Source organism: Pagrus major, chromosome 10 (assembly GCF_040436345.1).
Source record: "Pagrus major chromosome 10, Pma_NU_1.0".
Classification (NCBI taxonomy): domain Eukaryota; kingdom Metazoa; phylum Chordata; class Actinopteri; order Spariformes; family Sparidae; genus Pagrus; species Pagrus major.
This window is the reverse complement of record NC_133224.1, coordinates 891185-912334: the sequence shown is the minus strand read 5'-3', so window position 1 is coordinate 912334 and position 21150 is coordinate 891185. Positions and strand designations below refer to the sequence as shown.

The window sequence follows — 21150 nt, the reverse complement described above, 5'->3', positions numbered from 1 at the left end:
CTGTCAAGAGCTCCAAAATCCTTCAACCATTACAGCTGTTATGGTAATATTGGTTGTAGTTATTGAGTTAATTATTAATCAGAGTTACAAACAGTTTAGTACCTTTTCTGAGACTGATTTGGTGAATTGGCTCTTTTCCCTTCTTCAAGGGTGATGGAGTTGATCTAATGTAAATTGGATCTTATTATTAATCATAATTAATAATTATCCCTGATAATCATTAATTATTATTGATAGCCAAATTTAACCTAAAACTCCCTGTTACTGTTGCATGAACACTACACATGGTGCCCTGTGTGATGTGAGCACAACATGTTGTACTGGACTGCATTATATTGAAAGGTGTTCCTAATATTCTGTCCCTCTCGTCTTCAAATGGGGTGGACAAAATATTAGAAACACCTCTCAATATAATGCAGTCCTGTCCAGCAACACTGCAAAGTACAACCTCAATAATTAACATGTAGTTTAATGAATAACTCTCCGACAGTGTCAATCAAAAATGGACATAATTATCTAAAGGACATAACATTATTAAATTGCTCCTCTAGTTCTTGGGAACTGACACTGACACTGATATTTACAGATTTACAATCACAGCAGTCAGGATAAGTGGCTTTAGTATAATCAACACACCAAAACAGTCCATCATATGAAATCCTGCTATTCTTAGCTGAAATAGTTTTTACCCCTTGAATCCAAGAAATGCATTGAAGCACCGCTCATAATGGAGAAGGGATCACTGGAGAAGAGGCTTGTGTGTGTTTTCAGACGTTGTCACACCAACATCCTGTGGGTCACTCTCAAAATATGGGAAGCAGAGATAAGCAGGTCACATGCACTGCATAACTTATCAAGTAATAGTGCCAGAAAGTCAAAACATTGTAGAGACCGTAGACGTCCAGTGGCAGTGATAAAATGGACGGTTTGTCCCAGAAAATTAAGTAATACTTAGAACAGTTTTTTAATATTTAAAAATGAGACATTATATAATATGTTGCAAGGATTCACTTAAATTGTAAAGCGTCACATTGTTTAATAAAACATTGATAGTTTTAAAATGAAGGATCCTCACAGAAAGATACACCTCAAATATTGGAGGCTTAGTACCTTTTGATGTACATCACCAGTCTTTGAGGCCAGTATGCTGCACACTATTTGCTACATGTAATAAAGTGGACATAATACACTAAATAGAAATCTAAAGAGACAATGATTATGAAGACTGATAACCAGAAATGATCCTCTGTTGTACATCTACTCCATTATTTCAGATGCAAAGATGAATTAGGTTTTATAATTGCTTGTTTCATTGTACAGATTCAGTGTGATCGCTGTGATAGATGGTTCCACGTGCAGCTCCTGGGGATGAGTAAGGACCAACTCAAAGACACCAGGGCAAGAAACAGGAAGTGCTTTGTCTGCACGTAGGACTCAAGATGTTCAGAACATGTGACGTTATTTTCTCTGTTGTGTTTTTAGAGACCAGTTTTAGTCAGACAGTCTTTGAATGGCAGTGTGTCTCATGTCTGAATAAATGCTGTGATTTAAAATGTCAATAACTAGATCGATGTTTATAATTAAAGGTGTTCATCCTGTTTTATTTTCAAAGACAAGTTTTAAGTATAGTTTTATATTTTGTTTATTTATTTTAAAAATGTGAAACAATGTAAATAGTATTTTGTATTTGAAATAGATCGTTCTCATTAAGAGATGCTTGTATGTGTGTGTTCATTGCAACATCAGAACAACCTCAGGTAGGTTGAACATCAACAGGTAGAAACAGCAGAGCTTCATCCCACAATGTGTGAAGTGTTTGGTCGTCTCCAGCCACCAGCTCGCTCTCAACTAGTCTCACTAGTCTCACTAGTCGCCCTCTTCCTGCTCTGCCAGCTGCACCAGCCATCGCTTTCCTGCCACTAATCCAGCCCAACATGAAGGTGATGAACTGCGACTTCAGCAGTATTATGCATCTGAACTACTTATAAAAGAAATGATTTCAATTCCACATCAAAGTTGGACGAAAAGACTCATTCTAGTTCTTGACAAAGGATTACTCAAAAAGTACACAGTAAAAGTACTTCATAGTACTTATACAAGTAGACTAAAAAGTACTTAGTTCAGCAGTATATGAATGTTGAACTACTTATGAAAACAATGTTTTTTGTTTTCATCTCACGTCGTCCTTTACTTTGAAATCTGGAAGGATACCTTTGTGACACCTTCAGTTCATTACCGGGAATAATTAGTGTAAAAGCACCGTGTGTTTCATGGGTCTGGTTGTGAGACTGCAGGCTGATCCGGATTCAGAACCAGCGGCTCTTCAGAGCGGGTTCATTATGATTACCGTAAACATTAGATCATTTGCGCACTGGGAAAAAACGGGGCGGCTGATTTGACCGCAGCCGGTAAATCACCTGTTGGACGCTGCTCCCTGTGACGCGCACCTGGACTTCCGTGAGATCGACAGCTGAGTCTTTCACAGTCCGTCTGGTTTTGTACCGTAGCTGACGTGAGACTTCATTAAAGAGGACTTTGTGCTTGTTGTAGTTGTGACAGGAAGATGAAGATGTTTGTGGTGTTTGTGATCCTCGTGCACGGTAAGATAACCTTCCTCCCTCTGATCTGATCATCACCTCAGTCCAACGTCGTGTCTTTAATGTGGATTTGTCTCATCTTCACTTCATCAGTGTGTTTGAGCTCCAGGACCATGTTTTGTTCAGAGAAACACATGAAGAACAGATTGAAGGCAGCAGATGTTCACTGTGTCTTTAAACCCTGATGAATGTAGAAGACTGTACAGTCACACTGTCCTCACTTCTGTTCTTCAGGATTAGATCCCTGCAGCTCGCTCACATTCTGATGGCTCCTGTTAACAGACGTAATAATGCTGCTTGTCTTTAAACCCTGATGAATGTTCACTCAGTACAAATATAAATGCAGGATTGTTGCACAGGTGTTGTTTGGACTGCTCACAATCAAAGGTCGCTCTAAGATGTGCAGTTTCATCACACAACACAATGAAAGTGGCGTGTTGGCTGCAGGAATGTCCACCAGAGCTGTTCCCGTGAGCTGAAGGGGATCAGACTGCACATGTCAGAGTGGCCTTTATTGTGACCAGTCCAAAGACCACCTGTGTAATAACCCTGCTGTTTGATCAGCAGCTTGATATGCCACACCTGTCAGGTGGGTGGATTATCTTGGCAGAGAAGACAAGCTCACTAACACATTTTAACAAACTGCTGCTGAGGGAAATAATTCTTGTGTGCATAAAAAGTCTTAAATCTTTGAGTTCAACTGGTGAAAAATGGAGCAAAAACCAAAGTGTTGTGTTCATATTTGTGTTGAGTGTAGAAGACTGTGCAGTCACACTGTCCTCAGTTATATGGCCTGTTGCAGCAGCTGTACGGGGCAAAGTCCACACAAATGATCCATCGAAACTCATTTATTAGTTTGGTACTGAAGGTGTGTCATGTTGGATCGCACTACAGAGACGTCAGGTTCTTCTACTCCGGTCCAACCTGAACAAAAGATTAAAAACTGTGAGGGCAGGAGTGCTTCATGACACATGTAGACATAAAAATCACAAGAAAACTCTGTTAAACTATTAAAAAACTTTATTGTCACAGCTTGGACATGTTAGACCTTGAAGAATAAAAACTCTGAAGTGTTTGTCATCAAGTCTTCATCAGGGAGTCAAACAGGTCATAAAAAAGTCTTAAATCTTTGAGTTCAACTGGTGAAAAATGGAGCAAAAACCAAAGTGTTGTGTTTATATTTGTGTTGAGTGTAGAAGACTGTGCAGTCACACTGTCCTCAGTTATATGGCCTGTTGAAGCAGCTGTACGGGGCAAAGTCCACACAAATGATCCATTTTATAGTTGTGACCCATCAACAGGAATCTTCCACCTGATGCTGGAGTTGTGATCTACAGAGGGTGTAGTTTACAACAGCTCCAGCAGATGGCAGCGACAACATCGACAACAGTTACACAAAAGATTCACACAGAGCAACTCAATGTTGACAAAAAGCAGCAAAATCAAGTTCCTCATTCAGTTCTGGCTGTTTATTCATCTGTAGTTTGTTAATCAAATCACTTCCTGTTGGTGAAGCTTCCTGTCTGTCAGCTTCTCGTAGGGAAGATGGGACCAATCAGTGCCAAAGTATTATAATGTGGCTGGTTTACTGTCATGGAAGGGCCAAGTTCAGATTGCTGAAACACATCAGAGCTTTTGTTTTGAAGGTCTAACACAACCCTGCTGTGGCCATAAAGTCATTTGTTAGAGTTTAACAGAGTCCCGACACTTGAACCAAAATACTGTTGTGTCAAATATCAGTGAAAGCACTTTCCTTCAGGCAGTGTTAATCACTGTGTTGTCTCTACACATTAGCAAAGAGGCTAACGGCTAAAACTAGCCAACGTTAGCTACCAAACAACATCACAAGGGAACATAAGGGGGACAAAGTGTTCTGATCAGGTGATAACCACCAGTACATAACTTAAATCTGCAGCTAGTGTGAAACATCAACAGTGACATCAGGTGGTCAGAGTGTCCTCTACAACATGTGGTGATGTAATGCTACTTTATTATCTGGCAGATGTAACGTTATAATGTTACGTTATACCATTATATCATAATGATGGCGTCTCTGACGGACTGTTCTTAATGAGAAAGTTCTCTGAGCTGATGGATTTGTTGCTAACACTGTAACGTTAGCGTCTGAAGTGTCCAGTTGTCCCACACAGAGTTTAAAACCCTGCAGCTCCTCCAGTTAGTTAGAAGTGAAGAAGCCTCTTGGGTGAGACGTGAGACGTCTTCAACAAACTGAAACTGATGGACTTGGTTTTGTCAGAGTTGCTTTACTGACAGTTACGGACTGGTAAAGGTTTATAGTGCGCAGTGTTCAGGGTTTGCGCAGTTTATACATGGTTATGTACCTCAATTTAATCTGTAATTATTACTATTATTATTTTTGTTCGCTTTTTGCTTTTCACGTTTGTACGTTCATGACAGTCTCACTTGCGAAAACAAGACATGGAACCTCCTCACTACCACAGTTATACATTTCCATGCAAAGTTACAATGTCTGTTCATGATAATAAAAACTTGCGCCTAGCCACCTGGAATGTCAATGGTTTAGGAAGCCCAGCTAAGAGGAATAAGGTTCTTTTCAGTTTGAAATCAGTCAGATATGATGTTGTTGTTTTGCAAGAATGCCATATGTCTCTGAAGGACTCCAAAAAGTTGCGTCAAGGATGGGTGGGATATGTTTTTTGTAGTCCCGGAACGAGCCAAAGCAGCGGTGTTATCACTTTAGTGAATAAACATTTGCGGTTTAAATGTCTAAAAGAGGTGAAGGATGCTGAATGGAGGTGTCTCATCATTTTAGCTGAAGTCCAAGGGAAAAAAATAATATTGGCTAATTCATGTGCCCCAAATGTTGATGAACCCATGTTTTTTTCTAACCTTGAATGTACATTGATTGATATTGGAAGTTATCCAATTATCTGGGCTGGGGAGATGAACATTGTTATGGATGCTATTCTAGACAGAAGTGTCCCGAGTAACCCCAACCCCCAAAATCACTTCTCACGATTAAGAAACAGTACTGTGCCCTGGGTCTTGTGGACGTGTGGCGTTTGCTTAATCCTGCTGGGAGGGATTATACTTTTTTTTCAGCAGTGCATGGTGTATTCACGAGAATCGATTATTTTTTTATTTCCAAAGAAATACTTCCATCTACAATGTCATGTGCAATTGGCAACATACTAATATCGGACCACGCAAGAGTGACGCTTGACCTGGTGCCTATTGATGATGTGACGAAATCCCCAAGATGGAGATTCAACTCCTCCCTCTTGCAAGATGATGCCTTTAAGGCAATGCTGAAAACACAAATAGAGTTATTCACTGAAACAAATATTGCCTCTGTCTCATCAGTAGGCACAGTCTGGGAGGCCTTGAAAGCTTTTATAAGGGGACATGATATTCAATTCTCATCACACAAGAAAAAACAAAACGCAAGGAAGCTTGCAGACTTGGAGAGGAAAGTGGGAGAGGCAGAAGACAAATCAAAGCAGAACTATTCCCCACACAACTTGAAGACAGTCACGCAGCTTAAATATGAATATGATCGGATAATATCACAGAAGGTCGAGTTTGGACTTTTTAGAGCAAGACAAAGGTATTTCGAGTCTGGGGATAAAGCCGGGAAACGTCAGACATAAATGAGGCATTTAGAAATGTTTCTAAACTGTACACCTCCACATCGTCTTGCCAAAAGGAGGACATTCTTTCATTTTTGGTAGGGTTAGACCTCCCGGCTTTGAATATAGATCATCGTGAGATGCTTGACGCTGCAATCATGGCTGAAGAAATAAAGGAAGTCATTCGAACGATGCGGTCTGGTAAATCACCAGGACCCGACGGGCTGACGGCAGAATTTTATAAGTGCTTTTCGGATGAGCTCACTCCACTCTTGTTACAAATGTATAATGAAGCTTTTGAAGGAGGAGTGTTACCCCCCACTTTGTCTCAGGCTCTAATATCTCTTAAAGAAAGGCAAAGAGCCCACAGACCGTAAAAGCTATCGCCCAATTTCTTTGATATCAATAGACACTAAAAAACTTTCCAAAATCCTTGCAAATCATCTCAGTAGTGTTAAACTATGCTAATACATGCAGATCAGGTCGGTTTTATACGTAACAGATTTGCCTCAGATAACATTCGACGTCTGATTAATGTTATGTGGGTGGTTAGGAACAACAATACACCTACCGCAGCCATCGCACTCGATGCTGAAAAAGCATTTGATTGCGTAGAGTGGCAATACCTTTTTCAAGTGCTGGAGATTTATGGTTTTGGGCAGACGTTTCTAAAGTGGGTGAAACTGTTATATAATGAGCCTCAAGCAGCTGTACAAACTAATGGCATCATTTCTTCTCTAGGTCGTGGGACCCGACAAGGCTCACCTCTCTCCCCATTACTGTTTTGTTTAGCATTGGCACCTTTAGCCGCAGCAATTCGTAAAGACCCTGATATCCCTGGAGTCCCTATTGCGGGACCACACACAAACTTATGCTATATGCTGATGATATTTTAATGTTCATTACGGACCCAGGCAAATCTATTCCCGCATTGCTCAAAATATAAAATCTTTCTCTAGCTTCTCAGGTTATAGAGTGAATTGGACGAAGTCTGAGGCTCTCCCCTTGAAGACGTATTACCCAAAAACATTACTTCAAGCTGGATCATTCCAGTGGCCCCCTAAGGGAATTAAGTATCTGGGAATATTATGCCCTAGGCAATTAGACAAAATAGTGCAATGTAATTTTGAACCACTCCACTAGAAAAAATTAGCACAGATTTGGAAAGATGGTCTCCACTTTATCTTTCATTATGGGGAAAAGTTAATACTGAATATCCCTGTAAAATACTTCAAACAGTTTGATGCACTTTGTAACAAGATTTTTTGGAATGGTAAAAGACCAAGAATACATCTGCTTTAATTGCAGAAGCCGGTAGCGAAAGGTGGCCTGGGACTCCCAAATCTATTGTTTTATTATTATGCATTCAACCTGAGGCAACTGGTACACTGGGCATTACCTCCAGAAAGAGCGCCACCTTGGTACACAATAGAGCAGTCAATGTGCATTTCCTTACCTCCGTTGCTATTCTTATCTGCAAGAATGCCTCCGAATGCTCGATCCCATCCTGTTGTCTCTCATTTTCAGGGACTATGGAAAATAGTGTCTTGTATATTTAAAATCAACCCCTTTCTAAGCTTTTCCTCTGGTCTGTGGGACAACCCCAAACTCCTTATTAGTAAATCACCACCTATATGGAGGGAGTGGGTGATTAAGGGGGTACATACTCTGGGTGATCTTTATAAAGATGGTGTCCTGAAGTCATTTGACAATCTGGTTGAACAATTCAAGCGAGCCAACAATCAATTTTGGAGATATCTTCAGCTGAGTCACCTCCTTATTACTACTTTTGGCTCTACACACACACCACCTCAGGGCATGGACCTCATTAAAGAGATTTTGCGGATCGCAGGGATTGGACATGGGGTTTCCCATGATTACTCTATGCTTATGAACCACACTGGTTACCCGTCCAACACAGCTCTGAAAACCTTATGGGAGAGGGACCTGAACATAACAATTGCAGAAAACGATTGGGATACAATTATTGGAGTCACTAAACAAGTCTCCAGGATATCAAAATAAAATTGATTCAATTTAAAATCCTTCATCGATTCTATTGGTACCCAAGTAGGCTATTCATGCTAGGTATAAAGGAAACGCCAGACTGTTGGAGGTGTGAAGGGGAGCTGGGTACCCTAACACATGCCCTATGCTCATGTCCAAAGATTCAGACATTTTGGAAAAGGGTTCATGAGAATATCACAGAGGTCATAAGAGTGGATTTTGAGTTTTGCCCCAGTCTTTACATATTAGGCAACACTAAGCCCATGGCCCATATTGTAAAACCCCCAACCAATTGGATTCAGACAAGTATAATGATTGGCAAACAGATGATAATGAGAAAGTGGAAAGATGCAGAAGGCTGTTTCGAGACTGGCTTACAGAGCTAGGCAAAGTAGTGGCTTTTGATAGAATATCCTGTAGTATAATAAACAACATTGATAAATATAATGAGAAATGGGGAATGTTCTTAAGATTATATTCTTTACATGGTAGCTAAAAGGTATGTGTGCACACTCTGATCACTGTGGTCTGTTCTTGGGGGGCTGTCACAGAAATGAGGATGGAGGTGGTCTGGGTGCAATGCAGGGATCTGTTTACTGGAAGACTACCTCAACCTCACATTGGACAATGAATGGACACGCAGCAGTGTTTTGGTAGTCTACGGGAAAGACTGCTTAACATGTCATGCATGGACTAATTTTCCTTGTCGTGGACACTATTTTTTATGTTGTGTATATATATTTTTTTCTTTTAAATATACTTTTATATTATTATTATTATTTTCCTCATTATTTTATTTTATTGTCCACACTGATATTTCATTATCAACACACACAGTTGTGTATCTTAATTTTGCCTTTGTTTGTTTGTTGTAAAAATTAAAGCTCATTAAAATTTGAGTCATGAAAAGTGAAACGACTACTGTGCATGTAACCAGCAGTGGGCAACGTATGCACCGTTATTAATAATAATGATTTTAATTCAGCTGGTGCAACCTTCAAATGTTAGCAGCCCCTAAGCTTCATCCTAAATAATAAAATATGATCAAACTAGAATACGCCTGAACTTAACAGACGTAATAATGATGCTTTGCTGACAGCAGCGTCACATGTGGATGTAGATGTTGGCCTTCATTCACACAGAGTCTGAGTTGAGCTTTAGCAGCACAGTTTACAGGCTGCACACACTGCAGAGGACCACATTCACTCATGACATGAAATAAGGCTGCTGTCATTGACCCTCTCTGTCTGTGACCTCACAGTTTCCCAGCATGCCTCAGCTGTGGAGCTGTATGAGGGGGACCCGTTTGTCCTGCTGCCCTGTAAGTCTCAGACTTTTGAACTGAACGAGCCCTCAGTGGTGTGGAGCCGCTACGATCTGGATCCTTCAACCGTCCACCAGCGTCAGCAGGAAGGTGACCAACTTAAAGACCAAAACCAGCTTTACAGCGGCCGAACATCCATGAAGACTGACGCTCTGAGAACTGGAGACCTCAGCCTCAACCTGACACAACTCCACCTCTCTGACAGCGGCTCCTACACCTGCACCGTCAGATGGATCAGCTGGGGAAGAAAGAGAGAACTGAGAATGACGGACGTACAGCTGCAGGTCAAAGGTCAGCAACTAACCCTAAAACCTACTGTAGATACAGGTCAGAGGTCAGAGGTCATGTTCTTTATGTTTCTGGTTCCCACAGCACGATTCCCATCCTGGGCCACAGCTCTCCTGGTTCTCCTGGTTCTCCTGGTTGTTGGACTTCTTGTTGGAGCGCTTTTACTACATTTTAGGCTCTATTTCATGTCAGGTATGTCACTACTACTACACTACCCATCATGCACATGGGCAGCATCTTTACTCTGGTGGCTCCCTGACTGTTGAGACAGACTGTCAACAGTGAGGTCTGGGATTATAAGAGAAGGATGAGACAGTGAGGTCTGGGATTATAAGAGAAGGATGAGACAGTGAGGTCTGGGATTATAAGAGAAGGATGAGACAGTGAGGTCCTGTTACCATCACAGTTCCTGCTGCTGTCTGTACAGCTGATGTTGTGGTTTGTTGTCCTCTCAGTCTACCAGGTGGAGGTGGATTCAGGGGCGGAGTCTGTCCAGCTGCCCTGCAAAACCACAGTTCACCTGCCTGAACACGCGAAAGTGGAGTGGACGGACAGAGACGACAGGAAGGTCCATGTGTATCAGAACGGCTCTGACCAGCCTGAACAACAGGACGATGATTACAGAGGTCGAACAGAGATGAAGAGAAACCTGCTGAAACCTGGAGACCTCAGTCTGAACCTGAAATACCCCACATACAGAGACACAGACACCTACACCTGCACCATCTACAACAGGGAGGAACACATCCTGATGAAGAAAAAAGTGCTGCTGGAGGTCAAAGGTCAGTACTGTAGATACAGGTCAGTACTGTAATATCCTAAAAGAAGGATGAGACAGTGAGGTCTGGGATTATAAGAGAAGGGTGAGACAGTGAGGTCTGGGATTATAAGTGAAGGATGAGACAGTGAGGTCTGGGATTATAAGAGAAGGATGAGACAGTGAGGTCTGGGATTATAAGAGAAGGATGAGACAGTGAGGTCCTGTTACCATCACAGTTCCTGCTGCTGTCTGTACAGCTGATGTTGTGGTTTGTTGTCCTCTCAGTCTACCAGGTGGAGGTGGATTCAGGGGCGGAGTCTGTCCAGCTGCCCTGCAAAACCACAGTTCACCTGCCTGAAGACGCTAAAGTGGAGTGGACGGACAGAGACAACTGGAAGGTCCATGTGTATCAGAACGGCTCTGACCAGCCTGAACAACAGGACGATGATTACAGAGGTCGAACAGAGATGAAGAGAAACCTGCTGAAACCTGGAGACCTCAGTCTGACCCTGAAATACCTCACAGACGTTGACACAGACACCTACATCTGCACCGTCTACAACAGGGAGGAACACATCCTGATGAAGAAACAGGTGCTGCTGCAGGTCAGAGGTCAGTACTGTAGATGCAGGTCAGTACTGTAGATACAGGTCAGAGGTCAGTACTGTAGATACAGGTCAGTACTGCAGATACAGGTCAGTACTGTAGATACAGGTCAGTACTGTAGATACAGGTCAGAGGTCAGACTGACATCAATCAGCTGATTGATTTCCAATCAGAGTTGACAGTATTGATCTGAATGTGATGTTTTTATTTGATCCAGAAGAAAGTTGAAGGAACGAGCTGAAAGAAGCAACAAATCTTTTCATCACTTAGAACAAACCTGTTGAAGAACTTGATCAAAGAAAATGTTAAATTTGACGTCCAGAAATGTGAAAGTGACAAAGAGAAGCAACAAACAGCAGTTCAACACTGAGAGGAGACATTACTGTGAAGACCACAGGGACAAAACATCACAACACCATCAGGACTCTGATCATGTCCAACACCTTGAACACCTGGTTTTACTTCCTGTATTTCTGTCCCCTGTTACCTGCTGGTCTCACCTGGTTCTGTCCTTCAGCTTTCTCTACTACTTTGTAATCAGTCAATAAAGTTATTCAAAACTGCTGCTGCTGTCTGTACAGCTGATGTTGTGCTTTGTTGTCCTCTCAGACTGTCAGATGGAGGTGGAGGAGGGGGAGGAGTCTGTCCAGCTGCCCTTCAAAACAACACCTGACCTGCCTGAGGACGCTACAGTGGAGTGGAGATGCTATAAACCCTCAGGCAGGACAGTCCACCTGTATCAGAACAGATCTGACCAGCCTGAAGAACAGGACCAGGATTACAAAGACCGAACAGAGATGAAGAAAGACCTGCTGAAGACTGGAGACCTCAGTCTGACCCTGAAATACCCCAAAGAGACAGACACAGGAAGATACATGTGTGGAGTCATCAACAAGGACGGAGACTTCCTGAGAGGGAAAACAGTGAAGCTCAAAGTCAAAGGTCAGTATGAAGATACAGAACAGAGGTCTGTGTGTCTGTCTCTGGTTGGCTGCTTGTCTCTGGTTGGCTGCTTGTCTCTGGTTGGCTGTTTGTCTCTGGTTGGTTGTTTGTCTCTGGTTGGTTGCTTGTCTCTGGTTGGTTGCTTGTCTCTGGTTGGCTGTTTGTCTCTGGTTGGCTGCTTGTCTCTGGTTGGCCGCTTGTTTCTGGTTGGTTGCTTGTCTCTGGTTGGTTGCTTGTCTCTGGTTGGCTGCTTGTCTCTGGTTGGTTGCTTGTCTCTAAGTGGTTGCTTGTCTCTGGCTGGTTGCTGGTATCTGGTTGGTTGCTTGTCTCTTGTTGGTTGCTTGTCACTGGATGGCTGCTTGTCTCTGGTTGGTTGCTTGTCTCTGGTCAGTTGCTTGTCTCTAAGTGGTTGCTTGTCTCTGGTTGGCTGCTTGTCTCTGGATGGTTGCTGGTCTCTGGTTGGTTGCTTGTCTCTGGATGGTTGCTTGTCTCTGGTTGGCTGTTTGTCTATGGTCAGTTGCTTGTCTCTGGTTGGTTGCTTGTCTCTGGTTGGTTACTTGTCTCTGGTTGGTTGTTTGTCTCTGGTTGGCTGCTGGTATCTGGTTGGTTGCTTGTCTCTTGTTGGTTGCTTGTCACTGGATGGCTGCTTGTCTCTGGTTGGCTGCTTGTCTCTGGTTGGTTGCTTGTCTCTGGCTGGTTGCTTGTCTCTGGTTGGTTGCTTGTCTCTGGTTGGCTGCTTGTCTCTGGTTGGCTGCTTGTCTCTGGTTGGTTGCTTGTCTCTGGTTGGTTGCTTGTCTCTGCCTAACCGTCCTCTGTCTCCTCTGCAGGGAGAATTCAGATCAAAGATGAAACAGTGGACATCAGGAACAGAAGCAGCTCCACTGATCCGACTCCTCTGATGGCTGATCAATCTGTCTGATCGGTCTGTTGGTCAATCTTTGATTATTGATCTGATGTGACTTTGGATCAGAGACTAAATGGAGGTGAAGGAGCTGATGGACGACTGATGAAGACAGGAGGAAGCTTCGTCAGCTTCTTCTTCACTCTGACTCCTCCTACTGACTCTCACACAGTCTACACACTCACTATTGATGACAATTGACTATTGATCAGTGATGTCAGAGTGATGTCAGAGTGATGTCAGAGTGATGTCAGAGTGATGTCACATGTTGGTTTGGACTGAAACATGTGGTTTAGATCCTTTGAACTCTGACAGTAAAGTGTAAATACACCCTCAGATGCACAGACAGCTTGTCTCTGTAGTAACTAAATGTCTCATGACCTTCACAGAGTGTCTACAGATATAAACAAGTCCAGTTCAATCCAATCCAATCCAACTTTATTTGTTAAGCACTTTAACACAACCAAAGTTGACCAAAGTGCTGTACAGAAAAATACAATATAAATACAAAAATAAATTAAAAGACAACAAAAACATGAGTAAAAAATAATAAAAGCCACGCAATACAAAGCAATAAAAACAAGGAGATAAAATCGACGTCTTACTGGGTGTCAAAGGCCAAGGAGAAGAGATGGGTTTTAAGAAGAGATTTAAAAACAGACAGGGAAGAGGCCTGTTTAACGTGCTGAGGCAGATCGTTCCATAGTTTAGGAGCTGACACAGCAAAGGCACGGTCCCCTCTGAGCTTCCGCTTGGTGTTAGGCACCCTCAGGAGCAGCTGGTCAGCTGACCTGAGAGAGCGGGCGGGGGTATAAGGGTGTAGAAGCTCAGAGAGGTAGGGCGGGGCAAGACCATTTAAAGATTTAAAAGCAAATAAAAGAATTTTAAAATGGATCCTAAATTTAATGGGCAGCCAGTGGAGTGAGGCTAAAATGGGGGAAATGTGCTCGTGTTTACGCGTGCCAGTTAAAAGACGTGCAGCTGCATTTTGTACCAACTGGAGACGGGCAATGGAGGACCCACCAACCCCCACATAAAGTGCATTGCAGTAATCCAGCCGAGTGGTAACAAAGGCATGGATTACTGTCTCAAAATGCTGCCTTGTCAGAATTGGCTTTATTTTGGCCAGCTGCCTCAAATGGAAAAAGCTAGTTTTTACAACAGCCTTAATCTGACTGTTAAGTTTAAGCTCAGGGTCCACTTTAACCCCTAGGTTTTTGATGCTAGGCTTAATGTACTGGGCCAAGGAACCCAGGTCTACAGGGGGGGGGGTCCCAGTGGTGCCACCAAAAACCATCACTTCAGTCTTTTTATCGTTGAATTTTAAAAAGTTATTTGCCATCCAGGCCTTTATGTCGTCGAGACACTTTAGTAAGACCCTGGCATCGAAATTATCTTTCTTTTTAAGAGGCACATAAATCTGACTGTCATCCGCATAACAATGAAATGAAATGCCGTGCTTCCTAAGTATGGAACCAAGCGGGAGCAAATAGAGAGAGAAGAGGAGAGGGCCAAGAACTGAGCCCTGTGGGACTCCACACAAGAGAGGAGCAGAGGAGGATACAGAGTCACCAAGGCTGACACAGAAAGTTCGATCAGTCAAGTACGACCTGAACCACTCCAGTGCTATGCCCCTGATGCCCACCCACTGCTCCAATCGTGAGATCAATATGTCATGGTCCACTGTGTCAAATGCAGCAGTTAAATCTAAAAGCACAAGGATAACACAGTCACCAGAGTCAGTAGCTAAAAAGATATCATTAAAAACTCTTAAAAGAGCTGATTCAGTGCTGTGCAGGGTTTTAAAACCAGATTGGAAAACCTCTAGAATATTATGCTCTTCTAGGAAGGCCAGTAATTGACAGTGCACAATCTTCTCCAGGGTTTTTGAAAGAAAAGGCAGTTTGGAGATAGGCCTGAAATTAGCAAGAACGGCAGAATCTAGACCAGGTTTTTTAATCAGAGGTTGTACTACTGCATGTTTAAAGTTTTCAGGGACCACACCTGAGGACAGACTGCTATTAATGACTGACATAACAGATGGCCCAACAGTGGGAAAAACCTCTTTAAATAGTCGAGGAGGGACAGCATCATTTGGGGAACCTGAGGGCTTCAAGTGACCAACAATCTCCTGTAAAAAGGACAGAGTCACAGGCTCAAACTGGTCGAAGACAGCAGAGCAGGGGACAGAGATTGAGGGACCTGTGGCCCCCGGCTTTAACCTCACATATAATCTTTACCTTTCTGTTCAAAGCATCGCATCATAAACCTAAACCTCAGTTTGTGTCGTCATCATAGTTTTCTATAAACTGTGACTTTCTCTGCAGCTCTTTGTCAGACTCACCCAGACGCCCTGGTGTGCAGAGCGCCGACCTTTCAGCTGAAACAGATCCACTCTGTTATTCTCTGGTTTTATATTTACACTTTATTAAATAACACAAGAGACGACTTCTGTTCATTCATCTGGGATTTGTTCACTTCTCTACAAGGGACTCACACACCTTCATGCACACAGACTCACACACCTTCATGTACACAGACTCACACACCTTCATGCACACAGACTCACACACCTTCATGCACACAGACTCACACACCTTCATGTACAGACTCACACACCTTCACGTACACAGACTCACACACCTTCATGCACACAGACTCACACACCTTCATGCACACAGACTCACACACCTTCATGTACACAGACTCACACACCTTCATGCACACAGACTCACACACCTTCATGCACACAGACTCACACACAGTCTCACACACCTTCATGCACACAGACTCACACATCTTCATGCACACAGACTCACACACCTTCATGTACAGACTCACACACCTTCATGCACACAGACTCACACACCTTCACGCACACAGACTCACACACCTTCACGCACACAGACTCACACACCTTCATGCACACAGACTCACACACCTTCACGCACACAGACTCACACACCTTCACGCACACAGACTCACACACCTTCATGCACACAGACTCACACACCTTCATGCACACAGACTCACACACCTTCATGCACACAGACTCACACACCTTCACGCACACAGACTCACACACCTTCATGCACACAGACTCACACACCTTCATGTACAGACTCACACACCTTCATGTACAGACTCACACACCTTCACGCACACAGACTCACACACCTTCACGCACACAGACTCACACACCTTCATGCACACAGACTCACACACCTTCATGCACACAGACTCACACACAGACTCACACACCTTCATGCACACAGACTCACACACCTTCATGCACACAGACTCACACACCTTCATGCACACAGACTCACACACCTTCACGCACACAGACTCACACACCTTCACGCACACAGACTCACACACCTTCATGCACACAGACTCACACACCTTCATGCCCACAGACTCACACACCTTCATGCACACAGACTCACACACCTTCATGCACACAGACATGCAGATCCCCTCTGATAATGATCAGCTGATATTATACAGTTTATCTGGAGGACGTTCATGTCGATGCTCCATAATTAAGACTTTTTATCTCATAGTAACTTAATCTCATCATGTCGACTTCATTTTTTAACAATCCTGATGTTTTATCTCATAATCATCACATTTAATCTCATCATTTAACTTCATGTCTCTTAGTTATAACTTTTGATTCTCAGTATTTTGATTTGCCATTAAAACATTTGTTTAATCGAGCTCAGATATCAGATGAAGATTCCTGTCAGACAATCAGAGTTAATCACTGATGTTCTCGTAAACAACCACCAGAGGGCGACATGACTCCAGCAGGATTATTACCTCTGCCAGCGTTTAGTTTCCAGTACTGCACTACAGTACAGTTTAGAGGTATTTGTACTTTACTTGAGTATTTCCATGTTCTGCAGATATCTACTTTTTACTCCACTATATTTATTGAAAACACTGTTTTAGTTACTAGTTACTTTACAGATTACATGCTGTGTCAGAGCTGAATCAGCACTTTTTAACATTCATTTATTTGATCAACAGTCAGATTAAAAACAACTCTTGGGTTGGAAATGCCACATGCTAAGTTTTTTTATGTGAACACACAAACATTTGAATTATTATTATTATAAGGGCTTCCTGGCCTGTGTCCTTTGCTACTGGTCCAGATGTCCTCGAGGTCTGGTGCCGGTAACACGTGCAGTGGTGAACATGTTGAGTCCAGACGCTTCTGACAGCAGCTGCACAGCCAGTCATTGATGACTCAAGCGTTGCTCAGGAAGACTTTGTGGTAGCTCATCCTTTGGACAATATTTAAATGACATATCCATTTGGAGATCACAAGCTGTAATTTCCAGTTGAACCGCTTGGCATTTGACTGCACTGCTGCTGCCAGTAGACTGTAAAATGTATATATATATAAACAGTATGTGTTCATAAAATATTGTTTTGTTGGCGGTTTGACCTGGAGAACAACTGTGCAATATGCTCTGCCTCAAAGCCCCCAGGATCTGGGCCTCCCACTGCTGACTGGGTGAGTGTTTCTCATAATGTGTAGTTATAATGTGGTTTTATCATAATATTATAATGTAAGTAAATGTATGGTTTGACATAGATTGTATTAACTGCATTACTGGGTCTATCAGCAGCACCACATACGTATAACATGTGTGGACATTGTATATATGAAATACCAATCATGAGCCATTTCATTACACCTGTACAATGTAATATAGTCCAACTCAACATTTAACTGTGAGGAAGCTCATCATGTTTCACTTTTTGTTAACACTGTCCAACAGGACACAATCACACTGTGTATTATTGAGCTCAGAGTGGGTGCTGGTGTTTGTTGGGACCCACAGATGAAGTCGTTCACTGTGGATTTCAAAATGGGCTCTGAACTGAACTCAGTTTCCCAGAATTCCCCAGTCTTCACACCGAGGTGCAAATTCAGCTTTGAGGTGCTATTGGTCAGAGAGACAGACCCCCCTCTGACCAGACAGTCAAAACTCCAGCTCCTTCCTTTGTTCTCTCGCTTCTCCACCTCTCTCTCCACGGGGCTGCCTGCCCTCAAGTTCTCTTCTCCTGGACTCTTCTGGGCCCAACAGCTGCTGAGAGCTGCAAGCTGCATTTGCATTAGGCCCAAAAAACTTCTCCTCACTGCAGCAACACGAGGTCCTGCCAGTATTCCTGATCAGTTAGCACCAGCAGCTGTGATGCAAAGCTTGCCAGCTAACTCCATAATCCAAGGAACACCAAGCAAGTTAGCACGAACCTGCTATCCCTGCAAAGGAAAGGGGCGACCAGGTTCCTCCATCTGCTGTCTTTCATCAGACCTTGCAGAGCAGAACAGCATTGTTCAACACTGGAATTACAACCTTCTCCTGCTTGGCTCATCAGCCAAGGAACCACCACCACCTTCTCTTCAAAGACTGGTAACGTTGAACTGGGCCCAGATAGCACATAGCATAGCACGGCTAAGCACAGGACTTTTAACTCTGGTTGATGTGATGCACATCTGTTCAATTTATGTGTTTGTTCACTGTTTTGGTGTTATTGTGATCTCAGGTCAGGTTATTGGTAGTTTGCTTTGCTACACAGCTAATTTGACGTTAGTTGAATGATGCTTCACACAGACTCAGAGTCTTTACATGCAACTCACCATCTTCTATAACCTGGCATCACGTCACACACACACACACACACACACACACCTGTTTATAGTACATGTTAGTTAGTGTGTTTTCATCTTTGTGTAAATAAAAGACTTTTGAACCTTCAAGCTGCCTATTTAATATTGTACAAGAGTGAATGTTGCCGACCTCGACTCTGTCAAGAACTCCAAAATCCTTCAACCATCACAGCTGTTGTGGTAATTTTGGTTGTAGTTATTGAGTTAATTATTAATCAGAGTTACAAAATGTTTAGTACCTTTTCTGAGACTGATTTGGTGACTTGGCTCTTTTCCCTTCTTCAAGGGTGGTGCCCTGAGGTGATTTAATGTAAATTGGATCTTATTATTAATCATAATTAATAATTATCCCTGACAAAATATTAGAAACACCTCTCAATATAATGCAGTCCTGTCCAGCAACACTGCAAACTACAACCTCAATAATTAACATGTAGTTTAATGAATAACTCTCCGACAGTGTCAATCAAAAATTAACATTATTATCTAAAGCACATAACATTATTAAATTGCTCCTCTAGTTCTTGGGAACTGACACTGACACTGATATTTACAGATTTACAATCACAACAGTCAGGATATGTGGCTTTAGTATAATCAACACACCAAAACAGTCCATCATATGAAATCCTGCTCCTCTAAGCTGAAATAGGTTTTATGCCTTGAATCCAAGAAATGCATTGAAGCACCGCTCATAATGGAGAAGGTCACTGGAGAAGAGGCTTGTGTGTGTTTTCAGACGTTGTCACACCAACATCCTGTGGGTCACTCTCAAAATATGGGAAGCAGAGATAAGCAGGTCACATGCACCGCATAACTTATCAAGAAATAGTGCCAGAAAGTCAAAACATTGTAGTGACTGTAGACGTCCAGTGGCAGTGATAAAATGGACGGTTTGTCCCAGAAACTTAAGTAATACTTAGAACAGTTTTTTAATATTTAAAAATGAGACATTATATAATATGTTGCAAGGATTCACTTAAATTGTAAAGCGTCACATTGTTTAATAAAATATTGATAGTTTTAAAATGAAGGATCCTCACAGAAAGATACACCTCAAATATTGGAGGCTTAGTACCTCTTGATGTACATCACCAGTCTTTGAGGCCAGTATGCTGCACACTATTTGCTACATGTAATAAAGTGGACATAATACACTAAATAGAAATCTAAAGAGACAATGATTATGAAGACCGATAACCAGAAATGATCCTCTGTTGTACATCTACTCCATTATTTCAGATGAAAAGATGAATTAGGTTTTATAATCACTTGTTTCATTGTACAGATTCAGTGTGATCGCTGTGATAGATGGTTCCACGTGCAGCTCCTGGGGATGAGTAAGGACCAACTCAAAGACACCAGGGCAAGAAACAGGAAGTGCTTTGTCTGCACGTAGGACTCAAGATGTTCGGAACATCTGACGTTATTTTCTCTGTTGTGTTTTTAGAGACCAGTTTTAGTCAGACAGTCTTTGAATGGCAGTGTGTCTCATGTCTGAATAAATGCTGTGATTTAAAATGTAAATAACTAGATCGATGTTTATAATTAAAGGTGTTCATCCTGTTTTATTTTCAAAGACACGTTTTAAGTATATTTTTATATTTTTTTCTTCATTTATTTTAAAAATGTGAAACAATGTAAATAGTATTTTGTATTTGAAATAGATCGTTCTCATTAAGAGATGCTTGTATGTGTGTGTTCATTGCAACATCAGAACAACCTCAGGTAGGTTGAACATCAACAGCCAGAAACAACAGAGCTTCATCCCACAATGTGTGAAGTGTTTGGTCGTCTCCAGCCACCAGCTCGCTCTCAACTAGTCTCACTAGTCTCACTGTGTCGCCCTCTTCCTGCTCTGCCAGCGACACCAGCCATCGCTTTCCTGCCACTAATCCAGCCCAACATGAAGGTGATGAACTGCGACTTCAGCAGTATTATGCACCTGAACTACTTATAAAAGAAATGATTTCAATTCCACATCAAAGTTGGACGAAAAGACTCATTCTAGATCTTGACAAAGGATTACTCAAAAAGTACACAGTAAAAGTACTTCATAGTACTTATACAAGTAGACTAAAAAGTACTTAGTTCAGCAGTATATGAATGTTGAACTACTTATGGAAACAATGTTTTTTGTTTTCATCTCACGTCGTCCTTTACTTTGAAATCTGGAAGGATACCTTTGTGACACCTTCAGTTCATTACCGGGAATAATTAGTGTAAAAGTACCGTGTGTTTCATGGGTCTGGTTGTGAGACTGCAGGCTGATCCGGATTCAGAACCAGCGGCTCTTCAGAGCGGGTTCATTACGATTACCGTAAACATTAGATCATTTGCGCACTGGGAAAAAACGGGGCGGCTGTTTTGACCGCAGCCGGTAAATCACCTGTTGGACGCGGCTCCCTGTGACGCGCACCTGGACTTC

At 42.4% G+C, this 21150-nt stretch overlaps 2 protein-coding genes across 2 annotated transcripts in view; both read left to right on the top strand.

Moving 5' to 3' along the window:
* The window catches only part of LOC141004000 (butyrophilin-like protein 2), a 34089-nt gene extending 22668 nt beyond the window's left edge, over positions 1-11421 (top strand). The window contains exons 5-7 of the mRNA XM_073475501.1: positions 10283-10609; positions 10873-11199; positions 11411-11421. Coding sequence (XP_073331602.1) covers positions 10283-10609; positions 10873-11199; positions 11411-11421 — 665 coding nt within the window. The remainder of the gene's footprint in view (positions 1-10282; positions 10610-10872; positions 11200-11410) is intronic.
* Positions 11422-11794: 373 nt separating this feature from the next.
* On the top strand, positions 11795-13148 carry LOC141003528 (myelin-oligodendrocyte glycoprotein-like). Its single transcript, XM_073474894.1, has 2 exons — positions 11795-12135; positions 12963-13148. Exons 1-2 carry the CDS (start codon positions 11811-11813, stop codon positions 13052-13054), a joined length of 417 nt encoding a protein of 138 aa, XP_073330995.1. The 5' UTR covers positions 11795-11810; the 3' UTR covers positions 13055-13148.
* Positions 13149-21150: the final 8002 nt, after the last annotated feature.

Bases quoted from the DNA above. Each gene is read 5' to 3' on its own strand.
- LOC141003528 (XM_073474894.1), top strand. From the start codon at position 11,811: ATGGAGGTGGAGGAGGGGGAGGAGTCTGTCCAGCTGCCCTTCAAAACA. The intron at 12,136-12,962 runs GTCAGTATGAAG...TCTCCTCTGCAG, and splicing joins AGTGAAGCTCAAAGTCAAAG to GGAGAATTCAGATCAAAGAT.